General features: G+C 28.8%; 2 protein-coding genes across 2 annotated transcripts; one reads left to right on the plus strand and one right to left on the minus strand.

The window, feature by feature from the left end:
- Window positions 1–5063: 5063 nt before the first annotated feature.
- Window positions 5064–7988, plus strand: LOC107935081 (probable WRKY transcription factor 26). Its single transcript, XM_016867635.2, has 5 exons — window positions 5064–5746; window positions 5830–5985; window positions 6071–6684; window positions 6788–6949; window positions 7174–7988. The coding sequence occupies exons 1-5, from the start codon at window positions 5399–5401 to the stop codon at window positions 7610–7612; spliced, it is 1719 nt and encodes a 572-aa protein (XP_016723124.1). The 5' UTR covers window positions 5064–5398; the 3' UTR covers window positions 7613–7988.
- A 6799-nt stretch (window positions 7989–14787) lies between these two features.
- Window positions 14788–15619, minus strand: LOC107935067 (uncharacterized). The gene has a single exon (XM_016867614.2). The coding sequence runs from the start codon at window positions 15452–15454 to the stop codon at window positions 14996–14998; it is 459 nt and encodes a 152-aa protein (XP_016723103.1). The 5' UTR covers window positions 15455–15619; the 3' UTR covers window positions 14788–14995.
- Window positions 15620–23147: the final 7528 nt, after the last annotated feature.

Below are 23147 nucleotides of genomic sequence, written 5' to 3' on the forward strand. Positions count from 1 at the left end.
TAGTTAAAGTTTAATTTAATTTAAATGTGATATTTTAAAATAAATGTAAATTTTTAATATAGTTTAGTTAAAATTATAAAATATAGTTTTTTAATATTAATTAGTTATACATTTAAATATAATAATATTTGTCAATTAATTAATTGAAGTATATGCTAAGTACTAAGATTATGGAGATTAAAATGTTTATGTTAATTTCATAATAGTAAGATTTTATAGAAAAAAGGAAAAAAATAATATATTTTTTCATTAGTAATAGAAAATATATAGGGACTATTGTAGATAATATTAATAAGTTATTTCTTATTCAAGAATAACTAGAAAAGTGTAGATAATATTGAGTAGCAACAGTCAATTAAGTATCAATTCAGTTAGAAAATTACTAAAAATCTATTTTCTATAACGTAAATTATATTATTTTTTATATTTTTATATAAAATCAATAAAAGACACATGCATAATGAAATTTAAACCTAAAACATGATAAATTATAATCTTTAATCTTATCATTTCAATCAAAATTTTATTTGATTTTTGCATAAACTTTTAATAAATATATTTTTACATAATTTTTTTTTCATTCGCATTGTGAGTGTACTTTAATTGCCTGATTTCGTGTCAGGCAACTGAACGGTGGATTAGACAAAGGGACCAACCATGACGAAACCCATGACGAAAGTGTCAAAAGATTAAGTGGAAGAGAATATTATTTCGAGCGCTCTAAATGAAATGACAAAACACACTATTTCTAGATTAAAAAAGAAAGAAAAAATCATTAAATATATAAACGAGTGCACTACATATCTTATAGGACAAGTTTTTGTTAATAAAAAAAATGTTGTACTTTGCACCACCTTTTTTATGTGTTACATAGGAGAGAACATGAATTATATGGCGAAGGCAAAAGTTGGTGTTGCACGTCAGCCCTAACTCCCATGCGTTAGATTATTTGCAATGAAGAAACATGTTTAGTTATTGTGGTAATAAAAATGTCATAAATTAATTGTTATTTATAGTCTTTTTTCAACTCGTAAATAGGAAGATAATATACTTCAACACACTCGAACTTACGTTCTTCTGCATTGACAATAATATTTATATTAAACGAATTAAAAGTCATTCGACAAACGTGATAATTATTTAATATACTGGTTTTTGTGGAGCTAATGATTTATTTTATTTAACAAAACCATCTCCTCCACGTAAGTTTAACATATCTAAATCTTACATAATTGAAAATGATATATATAATAAGAAACAACCAAAATAATAAGTATAATAATAATGTGGTTATAGTAATAATGTTACATTCACACCATTATTCCAGGAAAAGAAAAACTCTATATTATTTCTTCAATGAGCCTCCCTCACATTATCTTATCATGACCTCCTTTTCAGTCTAAGCTCTTTTCACTTCATTAACTAATTTTAATTTTGTTTTGTTTATTAAGTTTTCTATTGGTTACAATTTCATATTTGTTACATCTAAAATCATAATAAAAATTATTATTTGGGGTTTGTTCGGTGTTTGAAGTTGAGCTCTGGGAAATTTTGGATGGCTTGGCTCTCCTACAAAAGCGGGGTCGAGATAGAGTGTTGATCCAATTTGATTATTTTGAAGTGGTCAAAGCCGTTCAAGATAGCCACTCAGTAAGTTTGAATTCAGCTTTGGTTAAGAATATTCTTCAATTCCTATAGTCTATTAGGTATTGGAGAATTAGGCATGTTCCAAGGGAGGAGAATAGAGTTACGGATTCGCTAGCTAAAATGGAAACTGACAAGGAAAATGACGTTCAGGTCTTTGAGGAGGTTTCTAAGGAGCTCTTACATCTTTTGGAATATGATACAGATTAATGCTTTTGTTCTATATTAGTTTAATTGTTAGTTTTGTTCTTAAGGACTAAAGTGAATAAATTACGAAATTGAGCTGAGATTTTAGTAATAATAGATAGTAGTAGGTCCCTAAGGGATGTAACTGAAATCGATTTTAAAAACGAAGCTTAAAATTGAAAGTTACGGCAATTTTGGTTTTAAGGACTAAATTGAATAAAATGTAAAAATTTAGGGGTATAAAAATAAAGCTTCATAAATTATGGTAAATTTTTATTTTTTTAATATTTTATTATACTTGCATAGGACACTTGTCAACTCTATAACTCTACTTGTGGAGTCTAAAAACTCTATTAAAAGTGTACCAAATAATTTCTCATGATTTAAATATATATTTTTTATTTTACAATTTCATATCTAAAATAAATAATTTATCTTCTAAAAAGCATTTTTAACAACAGTAATAAAACGCGTAAATATAAAATGAAACTTTTCAAAAGCAATATTAAACTATCCTTCAAAATACTACCTCCAACGCATCGAAGGGCTCATGCAACAAGCAATCTCGTGATAACTAAAAGCGTGTAATATTTAATGGTATAATAAATTTTCTGGCCCTTCAAGTTTATAAAAAAGTCATTTTAGCCTTCAATTTAATTTTTTACCTCTTTTAGTCATTTAAATTATATTGTTTATCAAATCACCCAAAAATTAACAGAAAAGTTAAAGTTAGCATACTTGTGGATTGTCACGCATATGCCACTTTAGTAATTAATTAATTTTTTTAAAAAAATTAAAAATATATTTTTATAATTTTTAAATAATTTTAATAAATTTTAACTTTTTAAATTTTAAAAAATAATTAATCACTAACGTAGCATCCACGTGTACGCCACAAGAACAAAGTTAACAAAAGTTATTTTTCATCAATTATGAGGTGATTTGACAAATAACACAAGTTTAAAGACTAAAAAGGTGAAAAATTAAATAGATAGCTAAAATGATTTTTTTTATAAAGTTGAAGGGTCATATAAAATATTATGCTTATTTTAATTAAAATGGGTTCGAACGAGCTTACACATGTAATATTTACTCTTTAGAAATTAAGTAATTTAATGGGTAAACTACACATATAGTCATCCAACTTTAAAAAAAATCATTTTAGGCACTTAAAGTAAAATGTTTGTAATTTAAACACACATGTTATATAGTTTGGTCATTTTGGTCACTTCCGTTAAAATCACAAATAGCAAGTTGACGTGGTGGTTAAAAAATTAATATAATATCAAATTTAGCCCTCAACTTTTACAATTATATCGATTTAGTCATAATTTAAAAAATTAACCCTCAAAATTTATAAATTTTCTCAATTTGATCCTAATTCAAATATATATAGTTAAATATTTTAAAAAACGTAATAATAAATTTAAAATTTATATTAATATTATTTATATATATATAAAAAAAAATCCTCTCCATCCCCCAACCACCATCCCTCCCCCTATCCCCACAGCCGTCCCTCTCCCTCTCTGCTGCTGCATTCTAGGCCTGTCAATTCATCTTATCTAATCTAATCCTAGTTTTGGGTTAAAATTGGAGCCGATCCACCTATAGAAATATTTTCAATTGACCTTGATTCTGTTTCTATTATGCCCCCAAATCTGGTTAGATGTCAAATTGGATAATCTAATAACATATATTTGAAAGAGCTAATTTTATGTTGCTTAATTTGCAGCAGTAGCAGAGAGGGTGAGGGAAAGGGAAGGGATGATGGTGGGGGTGGGGGTGGGGGAGGTCCGGTGAGGGAGAGGGGTTTATTTTATTTAATATTAATATAATTATATTCATTTAATATTAATATTAATATAACATTTAAATTTATTATTATATTTTTTTGAAAATATTTATTGTTATATATTTTAAAATTTTATATATTATTATTCCTTGTCAACAATTTTTTAAATATATTTTTTGAAAATATTTATATTTATATTTTTTTTATATATTTTAAACTCAGTTTATCAAATTCAACAAATTATATAATATGGATGATTAAATTATAAATTTTTTTTATTTTAAGGGCCTAAAATGAAAATTCTGGTGATAAGTTTAGCCTAATTTAATTTCCTCATCCTATAAATAATCAAATTTAAAGATGATTTGCTATTATAAGACAAAATGAACAACAAAAATATAAGACTGAACCATAGTTATTTTCCTTTGATTCAATAAAGGATAATCTATAAAAATAGTTATTTTTATTTGCTCTAGGTTACATTTTAGTCACTTATGTTTGAAATGTTATGTTTTAGTCACTTATGTTATTATTTTGTTACGAAGTGATCACTCAACCGTTAAGTTTTATTATCTCTCTAACGGTAATCCTACATGGCAGTCCAACTAAATTTTAAGTGCCAACTTGAATTTCTAAATGAGATGAAAATAGATTTTTAATTAAAAAAATTAATTAATTAAATTTTTAAACCTAAACATTAACTAAAAAAATTGTTCATCTCCTCTTTTTTATTTTTCTTTCATCTCTTCTTTTTTTCAATGTTTTCTTTTTCATTTAACTGGAAAAATTATTATTAAGTTCAAAATAGTTGAAACCAAATTGACTGCTTCATAAAGATTGATTCAATGGAAGGTTTAGGTATGTTTTCTTTGCATTCATCTATCGCTTTTATTCAATACTGAAAAACAAAAGATTAGATTTTTTTATTGTTTAATTTCAAAAATTTTAATTTAGGGATTTCATTAAACAATAAAAAATTTAATCTTTTGTTTTTCAGTATTGAATAAAAGAAATAGAAGAATGCAAAAAAGACATGCTTGAACCCTCCATTTCAACTATTTTGATCTTAATAATAGTTTTTCCAGTCAAATGAAAAAAAACATTGAGAAAAAGAAGAGACGAAAGAAAAATAAAAAAGAGGAGATGAACAGTTTTTTTAGTTAAGGTTTAGGTTTAAAAATTTTAATTAATTAATTTTTTAATTAAAAATCTATTTTCATCCCATTTAGAAATCCAAGTTGGCACCTAAAATCTAGTTGGACTGCCACGTAAGATTACCGTTAGAGAGATAACGAAACTTAAACGTAGAGTGATCACTTCGTAACAAAATAATAACATAAGTGACTAAAACATAACATTTCAAACATAAGTGACTAAAATGTACCTGGAGTAAACAAAAGTAACTATTTTTATAGATTAAATTGATAAGGTTTATGGGTAATTAAAGCAGTAATTAGTTACCAACTCAAAGGAAAAACAGAGCTTTTTAGCTACAACAGATTAGGTACTGATTTTTAATCACATATGTCTTAGAGTCAGCCGCCATCCACGAGCTTTGACCAAAATAAAATAAAAACATGTAATTACTATTACAAAAGGCCTCCAATGGCGAATCCCACTATGTCTTTTTGTTCAACGGTCAAACTTCCCCTTCACTTTCCCAGAAACTCCCTAAGCCTTGTCTGATACGTGAGCCGTGACCATCTTCTCTTCTTCCTCGCCATATATTAGTCTTTGCTTCTCTTTTCTCATAAATTTTTCTTCTCTCTTTTAATGGCTTCTTCTTACGATACATCGGCCAATTCCTTCCCTCAAAACGCTTTTGGTTTCTCCACCCATCCCTTCATGACCACATCTTTCTCCGATCTTCTCGCTTCCGGCACCACCGACGACGATAACCCTTCTTCTGCCGTTAACCATGGTAAACGCGGTGGTGGGTTGTCGTTGTCCGATCGGATTGCGGAGAGGACTGGTTCTGGTGTCCCTAAGTTTAAGTCGCTTCCTCCGCCTTCACTGCCTATATCTCCTCCTCTGGTCTCTCCTTCTTCGTACTTTGCTATCCCCCCCGGTCTCAGCCCCGCCGAGCTCTTGGACTCTCCTGTTCTGTTGAACGCTTCTAACGTAAGTATCTGTTTTTATGGCGGCTTTTTTAATTCATTTTGAAGCTTTTTTTGATTGATGGGTGTTTTTTTTTTTACGTACAGATTCTGCCATCTCCTACAACTGGAACATTTCCAGCTCAAGCTTTCAATTGGAAACCCAGTTCTGGTAATAACCAGCAAAACGTCAAACGAGAAGACAAAAGCTACACTGATTTCTCTTTCCAAACCTTCCAATCATCAACCAACGCAAATCAAACTGTGTGTACTTCAACTCAAACGATTATCCTTGATCTTTGAAAATATAAAGGAAAGGATTTTCATGGAGTTTTTTTCCAATTTGCAGGCGCAACAACAAGCATGGAGCTTCAAAGAGTCTGTAAAGGAAGACGATTTTTCCTCAGGGAAGAACATGGTGAAATCGGAATACAACCAGATGCAGAGCTTTTCCCCTGAGATAGCCAACATCCAAAACTGCCAATCGGATTACACCAATTACCAGCATCAACAATCTCAGTCTTTAAGAGTGAACCGAAAATCCGACGATGGATACAATTGGAGGAAATATGGACAAAAGCAAGTGAAAGGCAGTGAAAACCCCAGAAGTTACTACAAGTGCACGTACCCAAACTGCCCAACAAAGAAGAAAGTTGAGAGATCCTTAGACGGGCAGATAACTGAGATAGTTTACAAGGGCAGCCATAACCATCCTAAGCCTCAATCCACTAGGAGATCATCATCTTCTTCTTCCTCTTCCATTGCTATTCAGGCTTCCAGTGCTGCCACCTCTGAGATCCCCGATCATTCGTTTATAAGCCATGGCAGTGGCCACATGGACTCAGCTGCAACACCGGAAAACTCCTCTATATCAGTTGGGGATGATGATTTCGATCGTGGTTCCCAGAAGAGTAAATCAGGGGGAGATGAGTTTGATGAAGACGAGCCCGACGCCAAAAGATGGTATGTTTTATTTAACTAAATTCTTGTCTAATACCTAACTACCTACCATTAATATTGTTTTTCCGTTCCTGCTGAACTAACATTAGTATTACCTTGTTTCCAGGAGGGGAGAAAGTGAAACAGAAGGAATTTCAGCACCTGGGAGTAGAACCGTGAGGGAACCAAGAGTTGTTGTTCAAACAACCAGTGACATTGATATTTTGGATGATGGTTATAGATGGAGAAAATATGGGCAAAAAGTGGTCAAAGGGAACCCAAATCCAAGGTAAATTTTCACCTTCATTAACCTGTTTATGTTGGATGTGTTGATGTTTTTATGCCCCCTTAAAAAGTGGATTCTGTTTCTCTGTCTGTCTTTTAATGGGAGGATGCTTCAAATGCTGAGGTGTTAGCTTTAAAGTGTCTTTAATGGTGAATGCTTTTTGGAGTCCCTTTGTTTCTTTCTTTATTGGTTTTGGTGTTTAAGTTGTAATTTGGCAATGGTTACAGGAGCTACTACAAGTGTACACATCCGGGATGTCCGGTGAGAAAGCACGTCGAAAGAGCATCCCACGATCTTAAGGCGGTGATCACAACCTACGAAGGGAAGCACAACCATGACGTCCCAGCAGCTCGTGGCAGTGGCAGCCATTCCGTCAACAGACCTTTACTCGACAACAACAATAACAATGGGGCAATGACAATAAGGCCATCTCCACTTAACAATCCCATGAGCAACAACCAAGCTCTTCGGGGTTTGAGGCAATCGACAACCGAAGGTGAATCCCCTTTCATGCTAGAAATGTTTCAAGGCAACGGAAACTTGGGATTCTCGGGTTTCGGGAACTCGGGAGGGTCAATTATGAATCAACATGATGTAAACAACATGTTTTCAAGAACCAAGGAAGAACCAAGAGATGAAGCCTTCATTGAGTCCTTGCTATATTGAAATTAAAATCTACAAAAGGGAAGAAGAAATAGAACAGAAGAGAGGCAAAAACAAAAACAAAAACCATAACCATAAGAATAATAAGGAGTTTGAGGTTCATTTCATTAATTGCATTCAGTTTGTTTGTTTGTTTGTTGTATATTCCACTCCAAAATATTATTTGGTTTTGTATATGTAATTTAGAATGGGGGTAAGGTAATCTTATGTTATAGGAGCCTGTAAAAGTAAACTATTTTTTTATTGTTTTGAGGCCACTCTCTCCTTGCCTTGGGGTAGTAGACATCAACAACAATGCCTCAAAATCATTTCCCTTTTTTTTGTATCACACATGTTAGTGATCCATTTTCCTTTTTTTATTGAAGAAAAATTTGTTGAATTTTTGAGTTCCTTTCCTTCCTTAGTAAGCTCTTCAACAAGCCCTAAAAACAAGTCCATTTTCATGCATTTTCCCTTTTTACTTCTGACAAATTTAATCCAGACAATACTTGGCCATGGCCATGCCCATGATATCCAGGGTTTTGATGTAATAAAAAAATAAATGGGGGTACGTCAGGATATGATAGATAATTAGAAATGCAATCGTCATTGGTTACATGATCAAAATCTGAATAGAGAGGTTTGAAATGTCAAAAATGTGTAGCTGGAGGAGTTAGTCAAAGGTCAACTCGCGTTACAAATTCAATATTTTCATTCATTCATACAGACAGGCAGACAGGCAGCCATATATGGATGGCTGCATCCACAATGAATCTGAACAAGTGAGAAAAGGGCAAACTAGGACATTCACAAATTTCGTTATTTTTAAAGAAAAACGATTGTCTCTTTTTGTATGCAATGTATGAACTGCCCAAAGGGGGTGGTGGGACATTTCCGTGGCTCACACGCTGCATTTAAAGACAAAGTTAAGTGATTGGCCCCTCCCTCACTCGCACCATGGCGCCACCCTAATATCAACAGCCACGCGGCTATCTCATTCACTCCTTCCTCAATCTCTTTCTTAAGATATTTTTTTCCCATAAATTACTTACTTCATCTCGGATATTCGATTTTTCATTCATGCAAATTGAATATATTTTATTATTAATCATTTAATTTTTTAAAGAATATTTACGACAAATAAATTAATTACTGTTATTCACAGTGAATATCTTGATTTCAACCTATTTTTTTTCCATTCTTTATTATATTTAATAATTACACTTCACTTTGCTTAAATTTAAATTTGAGTTATATCGAATTTTTAAACAAATATTCTTTATCTATTAGGTTCGACTTTAAATTTTTGTTTAAAAAATTAATTTTTTATATCATTTTATTTGTTAAGTATTTTTGTATATATGTCGCCTCTCATAGGAGTCAAATTCCTATATTATAGCACATTTTCATGATTTGACGTATTAGTATTAGGTAAACTCCATGCAAGTCAATACATATTCTACTATAAGGTGAACACGTGTTTATTGAGTAGGGGTTTGCCTATACGGTGATGCAAATCCATACAGGCGAATTGTATACTAACAAGTTGGATATGTCGATCAGGCTGTGAGTCAATATGAGAATTAGATAGAGGTGAATACCATAACACTACTTAATAGGTTTGTTTCTTTAAATAAAATATTAAACATAGTTTTCATGAAAATATATATAATAATTATTGAGAAATGGGTAAATGCAGAGTGAGATCCTAACCATTTCCAAACTTTTTAGGTCAAGTCTTTGCTTAGCTTTAAGAAAGCAGAAGAAGACTATGAAAAAGTAATGACCAATGCCCATTTGCTCACTCCCCATTGGCTTCCATGCTTTTGGAATGTTCATGTTTGAGGGAAAAACAAGTGTCCCAAATAAATTATTACTATTATTAATTAAATAGCATCCTAAGATCTTTCTTAAATTTACTATAATCTGAATAAAAATAATATATTAAATCAAATCAAACCAAGAAAATTTTATTTTATTTATTTAATTTATAATTAATTTTGTTTTTATACTGTAAAATTAAATATTTTATATTTTAAAAATAAAATAATTATATAAAATGATTTCAAAATAATATATGTAAGAGCTATTGATTATTATTTTTTATTTACTTGAGAATGTAATTTTTTTAGAAATATTTGTAAAAATGATTTTGAAACTGTATTAAATAATATCCAATAACCATAAGCAAAATCAATTTTATAAAAATTAAAAATTTGGTCTCACACATATATATATATGTGTGTGAGAAAATCATAAATATAGAATATTAGCGTGTGTTTAAAAATAGCATATAATAAATAATGAAACGTATGGCCTAAAATTGATTAATAATAACACATGAAATTTGTATGATATTAAAAAAATTTAAATAATAGATTAAATTGTTCATCATTGTGTTGTTGTCATCTACCTTGAGTCAGTATTGAGTTAGTGACAGCAACTCAATCAAATATATTATTAATACATTTTAACATATACAATCAATGAAAGTAATAAAGTGTACATAATAAAATTAAAATGTATAAAAATATTAAAATAAAGCTTTAATTTAGTGGTAAATTAAAGGGTTTACTAGTAAAATTTGTTGGGTTCAAATCACATCATATGTATATTTTTATTGTTTTTTTTAATAAAAAGACTAAAATACTCTCTAATAATATAACTTATGTTAAATACAAAATGACACTTTCGTAATTTTTCTAATCAAGTTGGTGACCCAATTGAGAGTGACACCAACTCAAAACATTGGTATAAAAAACTCAAAACATAAAATTAGTATAAAAAACCAAAAATTGAACTAGATCGAACCAAATTATAATGAACTATTCAATAAATTCAAAAAATTTGGTTGAATCGAACTAAACTCGGCCCTAAATGTATGTTTCTTCTCATTCTTAATTTTACATTTGCAAATAAAATAAATTAAAAAACCAGTCCCCAATTCAATTAATTCAAACGTTTCAACTGTCAGATTAACAATAATTAAATAATTTTTTAAAATTTCATAAAAATAATAAAAATTTAAAATATATTAAAAACTTTAAAAACCGGTTAAATTGATTCAATTGTTGGATTTTTTTTGTTTTGGCTTCTGATTTTTTTTATTTGTTTCGAGTGATTTGCTCTAAGGTTGATTCTATTTGTTTTGTTCAGATTAATATATCGACCTATTCTCAATCCAACCAATTTGACTGGTTGGATTCAAATAACATAGTCTTTAATGAGTGATTCAAATTAAATCTGATAATGGGTTGGACTAGGCTAATGCAAAATTTTATGCCGCTATTTTTGTTTGGGCCCAGTCTGAACCAAAAATGAGCTTGAAATTCTATCCAAGCTCGAATTTGGGCCCCCGCATTAGAAAAAGTTTAGATTATTTTTATATAAAAATAGTTTTAAAAAATATAATACATCCAATACAATAAAAATATTTAAATAAATGTTTCCTAATAAACTAAAAATAGATTAAAAACAGTTGTTATACTTAGATAACACTGAAATAATTGTAATTTAGCAAGTAAATGCTTTTAAAATAATATTAAAATTAAAATACAATAAGAATTATACAATATATAAACAATGACAATATAATAATAACAATATAGTAGTGAAATGGTAGAAAAAGGAAAGTTTAGGTTGATTCGAGCCGGACTGAGTAAAAAAACTTACTCGAGGCCCGACCTATTTAAAAAAAAAATCTTATTTTTTTATGTAAATTTATTTTTTAAATCTATATTTTTACTCAAATTCTCTCTTTTTCGAATAAAGTTTTAAGTATAGACAAGTGACTCCACCATGAAGAGTTGTAATCCGAACATGAGCATAATAAAGAGATGAAATTTGCAGGGAGAAAAAAAAGGGGAGGGGGAGGGGGAAGTGAAGAAAGATAAGTGTGACAAATCATAATGATCCACGCATAGGCAACGTGGACAGCCTACTGCCTAAAAGCTTTCCTACAGAAAAGTACACGTCAGATTCCCACTTTACCCCCCTACTATCCATTGTTTTCAACATCTCACCGTCAATGGAAAACTTGACTTCAATGGTGGACATTAGTTTTAAACCAACGGTACAATTAAATGAACACTTATCATTATTCAATTATTCACTAAAATAATTAAATTATTCACTAAAATATTTTAATTTCAAATGGGGTGTTGCCAAATAAGGGGTCAACAACCCTTTTTTCACATGCATTTTATTTTATTTTATAGTTTTTTATAATTTATTTTATTTAATAAAAAAAAGCTAAGTAGCTTTAATTTCATAATTTTATAATATTTTATAATTATAATTTTTTAATATTGAAAATAATGACCAAATTAATAAATTTTAGTAAAATTGATAAAAAAAATATTAGGATAAACCACTTAAATAGTCACTTGAGTTTTTTAGCGGCTTCCTATTTTGATCATCAAATTGTTTTTTTGTTAATTCGTCGCACTCTTGTTAGGTTAATTTCCAAACAAAATATCAATGTAATACTCTTTTAAGTGGTATAATAACAAATTTAGCCCCTAATATTTTACACATCTATCGAGTTAATTCCATTTTTAAAAAATTCAATACATTTTGCCTTCAGCATTTACACATTATCCTCGATCATTATTCTAAATATTCAAAAATTTACAATTATAAAATATTAAAAATTAAATATAATATTAAAAAAATAAAACAACTCAACCATTTTTTATAAATATTAAAAATTCCGGTGATCAAAATAGGAACTCGATAAAAAATTTAAGTGACCATATAGATAGTTTATCCTAATATTTTTATATCAATTTAGTCATTATTTTAAATATTTTAGAAAATTATAAATATTAAATATTAAAAATTTATGGAATTAAAATAGGTTAGCCTTTTTTATTAAATAAAATAAAATTATAAAAACTGAAAAGTAAGTAAAAAATGCATGGAGAAAAATAACATGAAAATATTTCTTCAGTTGTAATTTAATTAAAATATTAAATTTATAATATTTCTTAAATCATAAATATTAACTCTAATAACAATACGACTAATACGACACCTAAAACAATAAATATCCCAATCATCAAGCCAACATACATACGGGATAAAAAGAACTAAAACAAAGGGCTGTCTCCGGTTTCCATGTGATAATTCGCCAGCTTATATTCTTAGTATTATATAAAATGTAGCGTATAGAAATGGAGATGCTCTTATTTAATTATTCAATCCTCTTTTTGGATTTTTCGATAACTTTGTTTTTCCATACAAAACCAAAATTATTAGTAAATTAAGGATAACAAGTTGATGAGTTTTTAAAGTGTAAAATTATATATTTTTTAAATTTTAATTTAAATATTTTTAATTTCGAGTTTATTTAATGGCTGATTATATCTGTAAAGCTTATTAAAGAATATTTTATATAATTGATAAGTATTTTTTTAGTATTTTAAAATGTAAATATGATGAGATTTGAATATTGCCACGAACATTTTTAAAAAAATTATTTGTCATTTTAACCAAAACTTTATTTTTATGAGTATTTTATTTTTAAGATTTATTTAGTTTTATTATTCGATATTTGTAAATACTTTTTATATGCATATATCAAATGTTTTTAAAAATAGTGATAAATTCAAAACGGTACAATAAAATAGACTGATATCGATATTTTGCCTCTCATTTTAAAATTTGATTTAACTCGACTCAAGATTTTATTTTATTTTTGTTTGGTAAAACAAAAGGATTACAAAGAATTTCCCATATTCAATATGCCTCTAGTTTTATCCTTTTTTAAAATTACTTGAATCTCCAGAGGAAGATTGTCAAATATATGCAAGTATACATCATTCATCAAAGTCATTTTTATTAAGGCATTCGTTATCTGATTATTCTCTTTAGGTGTATACCTCACAAACCACTTGTTTTCACGTATCAAAATATGTTGAATTCTCCTAATCAATGATGATCTCAATCCAATTTACTAATTATCATAAAAAAACTTCAACAATATATTATTTATTTTTTAAAAAAACCTTTAATATATTGCTTCTTTTTCTTTTTTTTTTTTTGCTAACAGAACGCGTTTTGATTAAGCATTTGGGACAAATATCCAATAGATTTTAAATATAATTTTCTTAATATGCTATTTTTTTAAAAAATACTTAATATTCTATAATTAACATATTGGACTATTCAACATTAATCACAGCTAATTACTTTTATTATTATTAATTGTTAGTGGTTTGTCACTTTGCGATTATAACATAATCATAAGATAATCTTAAAATTGTGATCTATCAACGAGTGAGTCAACTGCTTAATTAAAGTTAGATATAAAATTGTCAATAGAAGATATAGGTTCGATTGTACTAAAACACATTATCCTTTTATATTTAGTTTTAGATGTTGTCTTAAAAAGAATAAATATATTTATAATTTATATTAAAATTATTACAAAATTAGAAATAATATTTAAAATAAAAAATTGATTAAGCTTATAATTTTTTTCCCAACTAATTAAGCTCATCATAATGATTGTTGCAATAAAGAAAAGGAAGACAAATAGGAAACTAAGCTTCCTCTCTAATATACATTATTAACGCTAGTTAGGATGCAAAGTCAACCGAATATTTATTAAACCTTTCGCCAATCAAATTCAAACAAATGTTTTTAAACCCTATCCAATTGATCGGTCGAATTCGGAATTAGTTTTTAAAAAAGGGTTATATTAATTGACTCGCGAATCGTTTGAGGTCAATTTGAACTGGTGTTTTTTTTTATTTTTAATAATTTATTTAATTAAATTAGATAAATTGATTGAACATGTTAAATCGAGAATTGGTAATTTCTCTAATTCTAAAAACCTTGATTTAAACAAAATTCAAGTATCACAAGTGGGAAAAGGCTTAATATTTTAGTAATTTTTCTTAAATTGGGATTTAGACTTTTTCTGTCCACGTTAATTCTATAGTTCTTAAACTTACCATATTATCACACTTTTATAAAATTCAAATTAAATAACTAAATTAAAAAAATTACTAAAATTTAAAATTAATATAAATAAAAAATCAAAAATCAAATTATAAAATTATCCTATTCGAGAACTAAATTCTACTTTATTCTTTTTGAAAATATTTTTTTTTATTTTTTAAATTATTTAGAACCATTAAAAAAATAGATATTAATCTCCGAGCCCTAAAAACAATTCATTTAAGAGTCTCAAGTTTAATATAAGATGGTTAACTAATGTGGTATATCACCGCTTAAAATTATATCCACAAAATTAATACCCCACCAAAGTATATAAAAAAAAGAAAAAGATTCTCCCATTACACGACTTAACAACTGTGATCATGTCTATTCTTATAAAAGAGAAAACAACTTTAATTATGTCCACTTAGATACGATGAGATCCCGGCGCAGAACAATTTGTTAGTCCTCGGAGATGCTTCTGAGATGAGGCCGCCATACTCCACCACCTTTCCGACGATCTCTACGGCAGCAACGTTTCATTTCTAAAACATCGTCAATTGCTAAGCATCGATGACCGGAATCTAAAGCATCATCATTGTTGTTGTTGCGTTTTTCGCTCATCTTGAAAGACCTTTTACGGCGGACACTGTTGTTTCTATTCTCGGCCGGTAAGGAACATTCGGGGATCAAAAAGTAAATGCCGCCTCTTTGGAGCTGGGAGTGAGAGGAGATAATCAAAATATGACCTCGAGAGGTGGGTTTGGTTAAGACGTGATTAGGGTTGGCCTGGAGGATCTCACCGGCGGTGACCGTACGTGTGATTTCTTCAATGTGGCCGTTTAAATGGACTATACGGATGAGGTCTAGAGCTCCGCAAGGAAGAACACACGCCAAGCAACACCGTATACTATTCCCCATCTCATACAATACAATATCGACTCTTCTTGGATCGATCCCTTTCTATCAAGTCTCTTCTATATATATACACACACCACCCACCTGTACTCATATGTACTCAACCATAAAATACTACTTTATAATATATTATGAGTAGTATATAATATTAAATAGTTTAATTTAATGGTGGGCTGCATCATCAATAATAGCTTAGTTGAGCTATGTTTAATTCACAAGCTTCATCACCAGAATTGAAAAATATAGATTCATCATATTTCGAGAAGTTAAAATATAGTTGCTGATGGAATGGTCAAGTATGAGTCTAATAGTCCATTGAATTTAATTTTATTTGAAGACTCCATTCATCAAGTCAAGAGGTTTTGTTGTTGAATAATGCTCTTTCTGCATGAGTTTGATTGGTTTTGATGTACCCTAATATATTTTTTCATGAATTAATATTTACTGTTTTTAAAAATGTAATTTTTTATTTAACAAGATTACATTTTAAAATTTTTTTATGGTTTTATAAATAAAATATTTTATATGAAGTTGAATGAAAAAATAATTTTCATGTATTTTGCGTACTATTTCTAGTGAAATTGAGTCATAAATTTTTTTTAATAGTATAAGTATTAAATTAATTCTTCTAATAATAGAGAGATAAATTTAGGTATTTTATAATAGAGGGATTTCAGATGTACTTTTACCTATATGATAGAGTTAATTCCTATATATGTCATTAAATTGTTTTCCAGACTTTGAATTGGTTCATGAACATCAAAATAATATGATTGAATCTTCAAATTTTTAGTATTGTATCATTCAGGCCCTTTCATTATCTTAACCATCAATTTAAGTGTTAAATGGTGGTTCAAATTTGACACTGAACATATTTAAAATACATTGATAAGACTGTAGATCCGTGTGTACATGCTACAAGGATAGCTTAAATATGACATGTTGTTAAAAAAATAGTGTTAATGAAATTTAAGAAGATTATTTCTTATTTTTAATAGTTAGATCTAAGTTGTTCATGCAGTAGGTACGTATGTGTTTACAATTTGATTCTCGTGTTTTAAATATGCTTAACGTCATATCTGAATTGGCATTTTAATGCCTAAATTGATGGCTAGGTTAACAGAAGGACTTATAGTTTAAGAGATGATACTTTTTTTTTAAACATATATATTAGATCCAAGCTATCCCTATAGTAGGTATATGTGTTTACAATTTGATCCACGTGTTCTAAATATGCTCAATGTTAGCTCCAAACTAGCATTTAACACCTAAGCTAATAGCTAAATTAAAAGGACATTGCTTAATATACTGGTATTTTGAGGATTAAATTAGAATGTTTTTGAAGTTCACAAATAAATTTAAAGGTTAAATTTTGCTATTAATCCTTGTACTTTGAGAAAGTTGTGGATATAGTCATTGTATTTTAATTTGATCAATCTTAGTCGCTGTACTTTTTGAATCGATCAATTTTAATGTACTTTTCGAATTTTGAAATTTTAATCCTAACCTGAATAATAGCAATTATAAATTTGTTTGGTTAATTTTGATTACTAATCCTATACTATGTGTACAGTTGTATGTTTGGTCTATGTTCTCCAAATGAGTCATTCTAAGTTTCTATACTTTTCAAAGTTTGAAATTTCAATATTGACGCAAATGACAGTTGTTAATCCATTAACTGAATTTTTAATAAATAATATGTGAGAATAAAAAACTGACATAATATTATACATATGATAATATATTTAGTGCATCAAACATTAGAAATAATAAAAGTTAACAATTATGGTTTATGAAGATTAAAATTTTAAGATTTAAAAAATATTAAAATTAAAAATAACTAAATTAAAATACAAAGAAATAATTAATTTGGTGGTCCCAAGGGTGGGCAATATGCATGTTAAATGCCTTGTACGTGTAAGTAACTTAAGACGCCTTTGTGGTGTAATTGTGATTAGAACAAGTAAAGTGGATGTTGGACAGCTTTTGTGTTTCCAAGGGCAAACCATTTATTTTATCTTCATCACTTTAACTATGTTGCTTTGCCTTTGGAAGTAGGGCCGTCGCCAACATTCTAAATAATACAGCCGGAGTGTAGCAGGATGTTCAAACCTTTAACCTAATCGAATTAATATTAATTAAATTAATAAAATATTTTAATTATTTAATCGTTGATTGAATTAAAAAAATTTAAAAAAATTTTAACTGAATTGAAATATTTCAATTAATTAAAATTTATATGTTTTTTTCTATAAAAACAAGTATAAAACATATCAAAAAATAAACAAATTGATAACGTTTATTTTATCGAATTATCTGTATTAACCAAATTAGCAATAACCTAATACATATAATATATAGTATATAATATTATTTATTAAGTTCAGTTAATTCAATTAATTACTTGAGTTTGAACTGAATTAACCATTAAACGAAATTCTAAAAAAACTTTAACCGACTTGTGATCGAACTAAATCAGTTAACCGAATTAGACCAGTTCGATTGGTTAATTTGATTTTAATCGAAGTTTGAACACTTCTATATAATAGTATTTGCTTTTGAGTTTTAATTACTTTCCTAATTAGGTGCTACTTTTGAATTAAATTTTCATAACCAAATCAATTGTCAAATTGATCAAATCATCAGTTCTTAATTTGATCGGTCCAACTAATTCAATTAATTTAATTAAATAAATTATTAAAAATTCATAACATTTAAAAAAATATACTAAAAAAGAAAAAACCAATTTTAACCTAACTTAATTAATTCTAAATTATTCATGGGTCAACCAATCTAACTCTTTCTCTAAACTAATACCTTAATTGATTTTCGATCTAATTTAAATAATATTATTTTTTATGAATAAATAATATTTAATTATCAACCACTAACACATGAGGACAAAAATATCTAAAATATTTAGAACTATAAAAAACAACAAAATGGTTAAAAGTTTGACCAACAGGGCTTCTTGGGAATGCAGAAAAGATTAAGTAGGGGTGATGTTTCTTATTATACACTAAATATCAAAATTTAAAGAAGCTACTTTTAATCATTAGTTTCCTTTTTCATCGGCGGAAAAAAGTTACGTACAAAACATAAACTTTAAGAAAAGCCGATAATTAAATTTTATTTTATTTTATTTTATCTAAGTATCTCAATTTTCGAGTTGGTTATTGTCCATCCTTTTCTCCCCCACACCAACTTTCTCTCTCTTTCCTCGTCTTTTCTTTTTAAAGTTTGTAAATGTACTTTATATGTATTTTTATTATCTTTACAAGTTGTGATGAATAAATGACGATATCCTTCGTCGTTGAAACTCCATTGACCACCGACAGTTTCTTTTGGAAAGCGAGTGGCTCTTCGTTGGCTTCTTCATTTGTTTTTGTTTTGAAAATATTTCAGAATAATAAATAATTTCACGAGTCAATTTGGACATATGTTATCTTAAGTTTTATGTGTTTTTTTTTGTTTGTTTTTCATTGTTTAATAAGTCTGACTTTTAAAAGTTTTTATATGCTCTTATTACACCATTTTTTAGTATTACTTTTGCAAGTGATTTTAGGGATGGTTTTGTCACTGTTCTCTCCAGTTTGGTGGATGCTTGATTCTTTTGTAGATTTTTTTCAGCTGCTTTGGACCATCCGGAGATGATTTCCTTATCATTTTAAATGCTTGCAATCACTCCATATATGTTATGATTGAGAATTGTGATAGAGGCAATCGTTAAAACATTTGTTGACAAAACCTAGACCACCTCTTTCAAGTTCCTTTTTTCCTAAAAGATAAAATTTAATCTAACTTGCTACTCTCAACATTGAACTTCTCAAGTAGCAATTTCATTTCAACAAACTCATTCTTGATATTAACAAGATTTTCAAGTTCCTCAGTCAACAAAGTCTATTTAGCCTTAACTTGCTTTATCAACTTCCTATTTTTCTCTGTCAATTGAGCATACTCATGTGACATTGCGTGTTCAACTCATATACTTATTCTCATATACTCGGCATAGTCTTTTATGTATTTAGGAACTCTCTATTAGAACCTTCATCAGAATCATCGTCTGTCTTAGCATTAGAACTAGACACCACACTCGAAGTGAAGACAGCAAAGTTATTCACTTGTTCCTCATCAGATTCAAAATTGCTTAAAGTGTCCTCATCATTCCATGATGGACATGACACATTTTTCTTCTGAAGAGTGTTAACACACATTGCCTATATAAGTCCATAGCCAAGACATTCATGACACTGGATGTCTTTCTTCTTGTCTTTCTCATTCTCCTCCTTAACAGCAACACCCTTACTCTTGTTCTTACGAATGTTTTTTGATATCTCAAACTTCTTGAACCTCCAAACTATTGGAAAAAAATTGTTCAGAAATGGTTTTCTTGCACAGTAGAAAAATAAAATTTTGAAAGCCGAGTCGATTTTTTATATTTATAGCAATAAACTTTTCCCAAAATATACTTGTTCTTTGAGTGAGACAAATCCTTGACGTTCTCGACTGTCAATGGAACTAAATTTTCAACTATTCTCATATCATGAACTGCTTTGAGTGTGAGCTCTAAAAATTACGAATAAAATATAAAACCAGAAATAATTTTCTTACTTTCAGTAGGAAAATAAATCTCTTTCTTTTATGGAAATCGATAGAATTATTATTCCCGGAAAATATAATTTATATTTAAAAATAAATTCTCACTATTTTTGGGCAGAATAACAATATCTCAAAAGCTGTGTGTAACTTATTATATTTTTAGTCCTACCAATGCCATCTATTTATAGGGAGAGGAAGTGAAATCCTAGTTGAATTAGTAGAATGCATTTATTGTTATTTAATAATTAAAAAAAACAATTCCCTAGTTGAATTAGGAGAGGGGGTGACTAATTGGGTGTGTCTCCCCTCATATGTATTATGATAGGATTTAGGTTTATCTTGTATTTAATCCAATTATATATGCTTCCTGAACTTTTAACATAGCACTTTATAATTTAATACAACTCAATACATGTTTTTTTATTTCTCAAAATATATATTATTTATTAAATTAATTTAAATTAATTAATTTTTTCAAATAAATAATTTTCTCAACTTGATTCTAATTCTGTTCAAATCATGACAACTTTACCGTAAAAGAATCTATAAGAAAATATATTTAAATTTTCTACATTCAACAAATTCACAATAACTAATTAATTTCATTTCATTTCAAACTTCAATTATTTAATTAAATAAAAAATAATTCGAAAAATTATAAATTAATTCTTAGGTCATTTTCATACTTAGTGAGAAAACCACATTCATTTCCGAATGTTACCTGTTTCTCTAACTTTATCATTTCTATCCATTTTGTTTATTTGATTCAACATGTTGGTTTCAACGAACTAGCGGAAGGACCAATTTGACATATGTGATTAGGGCTCAAATTATTTATAATTAAGTTCTAGTTTTTCGCCTATTAATTATAAATTCATTTTGTCGCGAAGTCATTCCACTATAGTATGGTGGCAAAACTCTCCCTAATGACATACCATTACGAAAACTACTCAATCAATGTTCGTCCAATAACCTTATAATAAGTGTGTTACCCTCATATGATATTGTTAATGTCTTTGGGATAAATCCACTCTCCCAATATAATCCTATTTTATCTTGTGGTATCCATTAATCTTCCTTCATGAAAAGTCAATTACTATCATATAGTAATTAAGTCATTCATCACAAAGACAAACGACTCGTGACCACATTTTCTTTTCGACTATCATGTGATGCCAATGAGAGGATATCATTTTCCTATGTCTTGGGCTATGACTTCCACTATTGTGAATGATGGGACATGCTACAGAAGTCGTATACCCAACATACCATCTTTTGGTTCCTTGTCTATTTGAACTCAAGCTTTTACTTACATCAAAATATACGAGTCACGCACGCATAGTCCACCATCCACTCAAGATTAAGGTATGCCACACTATGAATGTCATAAGTGAATAAATCCATAAACAGATTCAAGATCTATTTTACTTGGGTCCAATCTGATGTACTATCAGTCCAGTCAGCCACAACTATATCTCTATCTTTTAGGAGTCATCCGCTCTGATGTCCAAGACAAAGCATCTCACCAATTAGACTTCATAGACAACATATTAGTCTTTTAATTGGTTTTCTCATTTTCAATTAGACTAAGGATATGTTTAGGTTCGTTTACTAATATAAGTTATCTTTTCGTATTATGATCTGATCACATAATACCGCTTAGTATTAATTAGACATTAGCCAATCAATAAGCTAATACTTGTTTTTATTTTGCTTTACATGCAAAAACCACATTAAGACATTATACAAATGATATTAATGTACTTTGTGAATGATTTTATTAAACCAATTTGTTCAAAAAAAAATACCAGTGTACAAAGACGAAAATACTATACTTAAGGCACTAGATTTAACACTAGTTCTGAGTAAGTAGAGCAATTTGCTCTTGAAGTTAATCTATACCAGAGGCATTGAGAATTGGCACTTGATCAGCAACATAGAGTGCAATATTCCTTTCCCTCTTAGACTTAACCTTTTTGGGCTTTTTCAAATTCAACTTGAAAGTTTGTAAGATCCTATCAACTCATCAATCTTCAAACTCTCCAAATATTTGGCCTCTTTAATGGCAATCACTTTGATAGAGAATCTTTTAGGCAGTGACCTTAAGACCTTCCTTACTAATTTAAAGTTCGAATACTTTTCTCCAAGAGCAAAAGCCTGATTTGACAAGTCACACAACTTGGCATAGATATCATCACTTATCTCAGAATCTTGCATTCTCAAGGTCTTAGATTTGATGGTTAACATTTACATTTTAGATTGCTTGATTGTATTAGTTCCCTTTTTAAGTAGTTTGGAGTATTTCCCATGCTTCATTTGCAACTGTGCACTTTGAAATTCGTTTGAACTATTGCATATCAATGCTACATAATATGACATACATGACTTTTAAAGTCTGCATTTGCAAGTCTCTCTTCTTCATTTGTCCACTCAAATACAAGCTTAGGAGCCTTTTTAGCATTTGAATCAAGAATAAGAGCTTGCTAGCTAGTGAGAATAGATCTCCATGCGTTTTCATCAACAAACTTAATGTAGCTTTTCATCCTAGCCTTCCAGTAAGGATAGTTACCATTCTCAAGCATAGGGGGACAAGTAATTAACTAACCTTCCATTGTTAACAAAAAGCAACACTATGATTTACTACTAGATACGTTAAGTGTTTGCTCTGATACTAATTATTACTACATTAAGTTTCCTATTTACTCAAAATGAAAAAGGAAATGGAAGTGCTAGAGTGTAGTGACCATTATGGCTTGACGTTGCGAAAAACCATGTAAACAAAATAAAAATAACACTAATGTTTGTTTAGGCAATTCAATTTCCTTATTTCTACAGAGCCTAACTCAATGAGTAATTCCACTATCTTTTATCACAAATACAACAAGCGATTCACACACTATCACTCCCCAAATATAGTGATCCCACTTTTGTACCTAAAGATTAGAACACTCACCTCTAAATCCTTCCCCTTGAGAACTTGGGTAGTAAACACTTCAACAATGTTTACAATAACAGTTTGCACTCTTTCACAAAAACAGTTCTCAATGAACAAATTAGAATGCACTCAATAAGCTCTCATTATATAACCTAGAAAAAC

This window comes from Gossypium hirsutum, chromosome A03, assembly GCF_007990345.1.
Source record: "Gossypium hirsutum isolate 1008001.06 chromosome A03, Gossypium_hirsutum_v2.1, whole genome shotgun sequence".
In the NCBI taxonomy this organism is placed as follows: domain Eukaryota; kingdom Viridiplantae; phylum Streptophyta; class Magnoliopsida; order Malvales; family Malvaceae; genus Gossypium; species Gossypium hirsutum.

Bases quoted from the DNA above. Each gene is read 5' to 3' on its own strand.
- LOC107935081 (XM_016867635.2), top strand. From the start codon at position 5,399: ATGGCTTCTTCTTACGATACATCGGCCAATTCCTTCCCTCAAAACGCT. The intron at 5,747-5,829 runs GTAAGTATCTGT...TTTTACGTACAG, and splicing joins TTCTGTTGAACGCTTCTAAC to ATTCTGCCATCTCCTACAAC. The intron at 6,950-7,173 runs GTAAATTTTCAC...CAATGGTTACAG, and splicing joins AAAGGGAACCCAAATCCAAG to GAGCTACTACAAGTGTACAC.
- LOC107935067 (XM_016867614.2), bottom strand. From the start codon at position 15,454: ATGGGGAATAGTATACGGTGTTGCTTGGCGTGTGTTCTTCCTTGCGGA.